The sequence below is a fragment of the Lagopus leucura genome, unplaced genomic scaffold (genome assembly GCF_019238085.1).
Source record: "Lagopus leucura isolate 7727_CA_CO unplaced genomic scaffold, USGS_WTPT01 Super-Scaffold_100001, whole genome shotgun sequence".
Taxonomy (NCBI): Eukaryota; Metazoa; Chordata; class Aves; order Galliformes; family Phasianidae; genus Lagopus; species Lagopus leucura.
The window spans coordinates 10,913,371-10,921,094 of NW_024962262.1; the positions used below are offsets into that span (position 1 = coordinate 10,913,371).

The window sequence follows — 7,724 nt, forward strand, 5'->3', positions numbered from 1 at the left end:
AGACAGGTCTAAGTTCCCTTGCAGTACTTGAAGGGAGTGTATTAAACAGGAGGGGGAATGACTGTTTACATGGGTTGGTAGTCATTGGACAAAGGGGGAATGGTTTCAAACTAAAGGAAGGTTCAGGTGAGATATTAGGAGGAAGTTTTTCACACAGAGGGTGGTGAAGCTGTGGTCCTTTTCAACCTAGGCCTTTCCATGGTTACTACAGTATGTATAAAGTAATAATGTAGCAGAGGACTTAACATTTTTGCAAGAAGCAAGAACATTTTAATAAATACATATATAATGTAGCCTTTAATTTCATCCGAGAGAAGTTTGCCATAGGAAGAACAGAAGATGGTATTTGACTAGAATTTATTATGAAGGATTTGTAACTCTTCCTATAAAGAGTACTGAGCCTGTAAAAGAAAAGAGTGTTAAAATTGGGACCAAGTTTTCGAAGCACAGAAGTAGCAGAATTGAAATTCTTCATTATATGGAAAAATTGATTTAGCAATGACATGCTTTCCTTAGAATAATTTGACCATTACTGTACTGAAAACAGAACAGTGTTTCCAAATAGTAACCTGACCAGGTTGATCCTCAGGACACATCCTAAAGAATCCCTTCTGAACAGAGTAATACAACTCTGCTATTTTCCCAGTGGAAAAACTTCATTTACTGTGCCTGAACAAATACAATGACAATGTTTTTGGGTTTCCTTTTTTTTTCCCATTGGAAATATTAAACTAAGTGTACTTCTGAGTTTTGAGTTGCAGCACAATAATACATACACTTCAATCACGTAAGGATCCTATTGTACAATTGCATTTCCTTTTCATGCGCTTTATCATATACTGTAAAGTGAGCAAATTTATTCCCTGAAATTACTGTTTGGTCTTAATCCTGAGGAATCCTTAATTGTGGGCCGGATTTACTTCAGTGCCTTTTTTTCCTAATTTTTGCCTTTGCTTAATACACATGCTTTGATTTATCAGAATCTGTAAAGCTGAGTATTAATTATGTGGGCATTTACAGGCAATAAACATAATTATCTGCTGTAAGCAATTAAGGAAAATAACTTCCTCGCGTCTTTTTAGGCAGGCCCCAAACAGTGTTTTACTGAATCCTGAAAATGATTGCCAAAGTGAATGCACAAGTTGTAGGCTTTCTGCAGAGCTATGGTCTCAGTCTGTTAGTGACATCCAGTGTGCTTCCATGGCATTTGAGAACCTGGATGTTTCAGGAGAACGTGAAGCAGGGAAGAGTCTCCTCAAAGATGTTGGTATTCGATACAAGAGGAGAGAAACTTATGTATATTTGGAACTGTAGCTGGGTGGAAGGCTTTAGTTTGCCGAACTGCTGAGCTATGCCCCTTCATACTGTTGAGGTAGTGCTAAAACAGGGAATTTCAGGCTGTGGAGTCCTGCTGCTTGTGCTCAGAAGTCAATTTGCTGCGTGCCACCTGTGCAGGCATGAATAAGTTTCTTTTGTAGAGGAAAAAATTGTATTTTAACTTCAGCTACCTCTGCTGCCCATTTGGGATTTCAATTGCCTTGCAGAATTCTGTTTCCCATGCTGGGGCATTTAAGGTCTTTATGTACTTCTGGTGCTTACCATAGTAGAAATTATAGAATCATAGAATCGTAGAGTAGCTTGGGTTGGAAGGGACCTCAAGGATCATCAAGCTCCAACCCTCCTGCCACATGCAGGATTGCCAGCTGCCAGATCAGTACTAGATCAGGCTGCCCAGGGCCCCATCCAACCTGGCCTTGAACACCTCTGGGGACAGAGCATCCACAGCCTCTCTGGGCAGCCTGTTCCAGCGCCTCACCACTCTCTCAGTAAAGAACTTCCTCCTGACTTCTAAATTTCCCTTCCTGTAGTTTAAAACCACCCCCCTTGTCCTATCACTAATCTATGTACAGAGATAGAAGTTAATTTGCCTTTCCTGACTTGGCTCTCCTTTTTTTATTATATATTTTAAAGGAAATTAAACTATTCCTTATGTGTGCTTTAAAATCTAAACTCACTATTCCTGGCTGTTGAAATGTCCTGGACTGAAGATGCACGACAAGCTTCTTACCAATTTTGGTGCTACTTGTGAACGATTCTGCTGCTGAATCAGAAAGTGTGTGTACATACCTGTGTTGGCTTGTCTCAGGAAAAAAGTGAAAGGTCTGTCTGCTTTGAAAATAGGTGTTCGAGATCTTTTTAGTAGTAGCATTGCTGTAATGCAATTAAGAAGATATTAGTAAAATGCATCAATTTTCATTCCATCTTCTGTGCTGTGTCCTCAAAACTCACAGTACCAAACCCCAGAGCCTGAGCTGCTACTCTAAGAGTAAACCAGTGATTTTGTCCTGTAGAGAAATCGGTGGGGATGAATGAACAAGTCGTGTCATGTGATTGTGAGCAGATGGGACACATGCTTATTGCTGAGGTGAGTCAGCCTGGTTTGGATTGCAAAGGTAACAATTGTTGTTGTTGCCACAGTGGTAGCTCTGCCCAAGTCATGCTGTGCTGTTACCCTTAAGCCAAACCCTACCCCTGCTATTCCAATCAAAAGATGAGCAAGGCACAAATGTAATCCCCTCTTCTAAATGGGAAACAGCAAATAAATACTTATATCTTTCTGAAATTAGCCAGAGCTCACAGCAAAGACTGAGTATCTTCAAAGCGCTGTATGGGAGTGCTTAAATAGTCTCTAAAATTATGATGGCTTAGAAGCAACTATAAGCCTTGTTCAAATCAACTCTGCCTTGCAGCTATGTAGTATTGACTATATTGACAAAACTGAAAACTTGGATAATTGTAATGAGCATTTAAAGCAACAGAATTCAATTGAAAATCTGAGTAAGGCTCAATAACGTGAATTTGAGTGGCACTATTTCAGTGCTCCTAAAACAAAAGCAACTTCAACTTCAAAGCCACTGTGTGTCTGGATGCTGTGTTTTTAATATCAAGCAATGAGCATAGTCAGACTTTTTGTAAACCAGCTTCTTTGCTTGGTCTGATGGGAATTCATGGACGTTCTAGCATTGATTTCAATGGAATAGAGGTGTAATGCTGTCTGACTGCTATTAACCTTAGATCCACAGAATGGCTTGGGTTAGCAGGGATCTCAAAGATCATCCAGTTCCAACCCCTGCCATGGGCAGGGCTGCCACCCACTAGCTCCGGCACTAGGTCAGGTTGCCCTTATTCCTTGCTGTATAATGGAAGCCTAGAAGTTAGGAATTTCCTGGAAAAAAAATGATGTCTAAGTCCAGAGGGACCAAGACTGGCTGGAGAAGTGGGCCCTTGAACATCTAATGAGGTTCAACAAGACCAAGTGCAGGGTGCTGCACTTGGGTCAGGGCAATCCCAGGTGTTTATACAAACTGGGTGAAGATAAACAGGAGGGGAACAGCTGTTTACGAGGGTAGACAGTGATAGGACAAGGGGAATGGTTTTGAACTGAGACAGGGGAGGTTTAGGTTGGATATTAGGAGGAAGTTTTTCACACAGGGGGTGGTGATGCACTGGAATAGGTTGCCCAAGGAGGCTGTGGATGCCCCATCCCTGGAGGCATTCAAGACCAGGCTGGATGTGGCTCTGGGCAGCCTGGTCTGCTGGTTGGTGACCCTGCACATAGCAGGGGGTTGAAACTGGATGAGCACTGTGGTCTTTTCAACCCAGGCCATTCTGCGATTCTATGATTCTATGAAACTATTAGCACTGAAAACACTGAAGTCCTTACAAAGATGAAGATTAAAGGGACTTCAATATAGCTCATGTGACTTTTTAATCTTGTTTTTCTTTAAAGGAAATGGGGATTGCACAGCTCAGTTTCCCTGTTTTACTTTAAGCTGTGATGGAGGATTTCTAAGAAAATGTCATTTAGCTTACAGAGGTGAGTTATTAACTCTGTAGTCCAGAGCTGAGATTTTATTTGGAATGTCCGTGCTGAACTGGCCCTGACTGCTCACATGTAAAGTGTCTGGGAAACGAATGTCTGTGCACAAATATCACTGTTCTGATGTTAGAAAAAAGCCTAGAATGCATTGAAGATGACAAAACTTTCACTTCATGAACTTTCAAGGTACCAATGGGACTGTCTTCAGAAACAAACCCTGTCACAGTTTAGGAGCTATAGATGAACACATAATAACCTCTTAAATGCTTTGATTTTTGAGATCTGAACAAAGAGATTGGTTTGGGTGGTGGTGTGTGAAGCCAGGAGTTGGACTCAGTGAACCTTGTGTGTCCTATACAGCTCAGGATTTTCTATGATTCTGTTTAGCCAACAGAAAAAATGCTTTATTTTGTTAAACTGGATTTTTCCTGGGCTGGTAAAGTTGGATTTCACCTGAGCATTTGCGTGTTAGTCTAACATCAAAGATGGAATGGGAAGAGGTTTAAGAGTTCCTATGTGCAATTATAAAGGTGAAATAGAAATGTTAAATACAAATGTTTGCATTTGGAGTGGGTGTGCTTCTAAATGCTGACATACTTTTGTGAAGCAGTTTTGTGATGAGCAGTTGTTGCTGTAGTGACAAGCTGCAGGGGTGAAAAGTAACACTTATATGTATGATTTACCTGTAGCTCCTGATGCCTTTGTGCCATCCTCTGTTACTTCAATCTTTGCATGGTGAATAGCTTCCGAAATATGAAGGCCAGCTTGCTCTACAAAACAAACCAACCCAACAGGTGAATATTAATAATGATCTCATGCATTTTATTGTGAACACCATTTTTATTTTATTCATTTATAACTTTAAGCTTTTATATTTTTATATATTTTTATATATATATTCATTTATAACTATAAGCTTTTACCTTTTTTAGTTTTTGTTATTTTTTCCTGCAGAATCTAGGGGTCTTAGGCTGAATCTAAACTGTGCTAAAGGTGAGCTGGGTCAGAGGATTTTTCATGCATGTGTCTGGCAGGGATAAATACAGACAGCCCAAACATCTGAGCCAGGTCTATGTCAAGGATTTCTTTGCTCAGTCCATAGCTGTAATAATAGGGCTGTGGGGTTTTTGGATCAGCATTCTCCAAGCGCAGGTAAATAGGAGAGTAAATCAAAACCCTTGTGTTTGTCTTGTGTCTTTCTGCCTGGAAGTGTCCTCTGTTACATGTTCAGGCTGCAGAAGAACATCACTTGACACAATATAGAAACATCTCTAGAGTGAGACAGCGCATGAGGAAGGCAACATCAAGTTACTTTACTCTAGTGAAGACAGCAAATCTCTATTGCTGATGGAGAGAGATGAGGACTTCCAGACCATAAGTAGGAACACACAGATTTGTGTGCCTCTTTGATTAGGGAGACTTTCAGGAAACTTTAAGTCACTTTTGTGAATACTCTTCTCTCTCATTTTTACCTTCATCAGTCTGTTCTTTAGTCTACACAGATATTTTCCCACCATTTGGACAATGGTGTATTGAATGCATGTGCCTTAATATATCTTCCAGGAGAATCTACTCCATGGTCTTCCCAAGCATAGAGATGAGCCTCACTGGCCTCTATTTCCCTGGGTCCTTCTTCCTTCCTTTCTTAAAATTGATGTTTCCCTTTTTCCAGACATTGCCTGACAGCCAGGACTTTTCAAACATGATGGAGAGCATCTTGACAACCACATCAGTCAGCTCCCTTAGGACCCTGGGTTGCATGTCATCCAGCCCCATGGGCTTGTACACAAATCAGCATCATGAGGCAGACTCAGTCTTGCTCTGCTCTTACAATGGGAGGGATTTTGCCTCCCACCCTGCCCCTCCACACACACATACATGTAGAAGTTCAGGTGTGAGAAGCCTGACCGGCCATGAGGCAGATAATTCCTTGAGTACCTCAGCCTCTTCTACCCAATGTATCTAAAGAATCCCTTGCGTTTTTGCAGGCCCCTCCAGACGTTCAGTACCATCTGTGCCTTAGCTTTCCTAGTCCTATCCCTCCCTGCACATCTGGATGGTGCCCCTATATTCTTCCCAGGCCATCCATGCCAATAGCAATTATCAATAATAAAGTAGATTGAATGGGAATTTTGTTTTGGAGTTCACAGAAAAAGAAGTACAATCAGTAAAGGACACCTGAGTCTGCTGAATCTCTTCAATATTATCTCAGAGTCTATACATGTTGGGTCAATTATCACTTTGTATTCATTCAAACCTCTTACCTGAAATGCCTTTAAAATTAGCAGTGGTGGGATCAAATGCATCTCTAATTCCCAAGGCAGAAAAAACTGTCTTTAGATCAAAAAGGCTTTGAATACTAAACCTGAAATTAAGATGAAAAATGTAATTTAAATGCAGAATTCATAGTTTCATAAAGCTAAAAGGTGGAACATGCAATTTATTTCAAGCCTTTGCACTTCATCTCTTTCAGCGTGAGCCCAATGCTTTCTTCTTGATTAAGCACACCTTCCAGAGAAGCAACTGCTCTTCACTTGAAGATGTTAACAGCAAGAATCCCTCACCTCTCTCTATTGCAATCATACTACCTCTCAGTGTTCTTGACATGTGAACTTCACGTATTCCTGAACGCACTCTCTTTAACATTCTATTTGGCTGTAGCAAAAGGGCTCTTTGAATTGTTTCTGAAAATTATCTTGGAGGAGATGAGCATTAATGTACAAATTGTTTTTCACGTGGAGAATGTATTATGAGAGATGCTTTCACATAGAGAGTACTGTGAACCAAAGCACATAATTTGGTTCCGTCCTGCAGGTTGTGCGTGTTACTGTTATCACACGTAATTCTGGCAACAGGAGTAGTGAAGTCATCTCAGAGGAACAGAATTGCTTACCTAGGTAGAAAAATATCCATCTTCGTCCTCTTTAAGCTGCTGGACCAGAGTGCTATGGTTTTGGCAGAAAGATGAGACTCAATCTGGGACAAAGGTGTTCGTTTGTGGCTTGGAAGCACTATGAACATGCTGAGTTTCTCCCCTAGGTAGGGTAACTCAACGACACTGAAAGCATCCTGAGTCGTTGTCTGGAACTGACCTGTATTTATGTGAATATAGATCTTATGTCATCATTAAAATAAAGAAAACAACAGTCACACCTCAAAAAAACAATTGTGGGGAAGCCAATGGCTCAGAACACCAGTGGACTGCAAGGAGTTGTCTGTGATGCATGGGCTCAGCTCAGGTCACCTATAGCTCACTGCACCAGCTCATGTGAGCAGAACTGATTGGCTGAAAAATAGTGTTTTGTAGCTGAGAATCACAGAATCACAGAATTGTAGGGGTTGGAAGGGACCTCCAGAGATCACCAAGTCCAACCCCCCTGCCAAAGCAGGTTCCCTACAGCAAGTCACACAGGTAGGCATCCAGGCAGGTCGTGAACATCTCCAGAGGAGACTCCACCACCTCCCTGGGCAGCTCCGTAAAGAAGTTCTTGTGCACATTTGTGCGGAACTTCCTATGCTGCAGTTTCTGGCTGTTCCCCCTTGTCCTGTCTCCACTCACCACTGAAAAGAGTCCGGCCTCGCCATTCTGCCCCCCACACCTTAGATATTTATAGACCTGGATCAGGTCCCCTCTCAGTCTCCTTTTCTCAAGGCTGAACAGACCCAGTTCACTCAGCCTTTCTTCATAAGAGAGATGCTCCAGGCAATTCAACATCTTCGTGTCCCTCTGCTGGACTCTTTCCAAGAGATCCCTGTCTGTTTTGTACTGGGGAGCCCAGAACTGGACGCAGTACTCCAGATGAGGCCTTACCAGGGCAGAGTAGAGGGGGAGGATCACCTCCCC

General features: G+C 41.8%; 1 protein-coding gene across 1 annotated transcript in view; it reads right to left on the bottom strand.

Moving 5' to 3' along the window:
- Nucleotides 1-360: 360 nt before the first annotated feature.
- The window catches only part of SERPINE3 (serpin family E member 3), a 19,278-nt gene continuing 11,914 nt past the window's right edge, over nucleotides 361-7,724 (bottom strand). The window contains exons 4-8 of the mRNA XM_042868299.1: nucleotides 6,774-6,972; nucleotides 6,145-6,245; nucleotides 4,564-4,650; nucleotides 2,128-2,211; nucleotides 361-401 (exon numbers count right to left, since the gene is read on the bottom strand). Coding sequence (XP_042724233.1) covers nucleotides 361-401; nucleotides 2,128-2,211; nucleotides 4,564-4,650; nucleotides 6,145-6,245; nucleotides 6,774-6,972 — 512 coding nt within the window. The remainder of the gene's footprint in view (nucleotides 402-2,127; nucleotides 2,212-4,563; nucleotides 4,651-6,144; nucleotides 6,246-6,773; nucleotides 6,973-7,724) is intronic.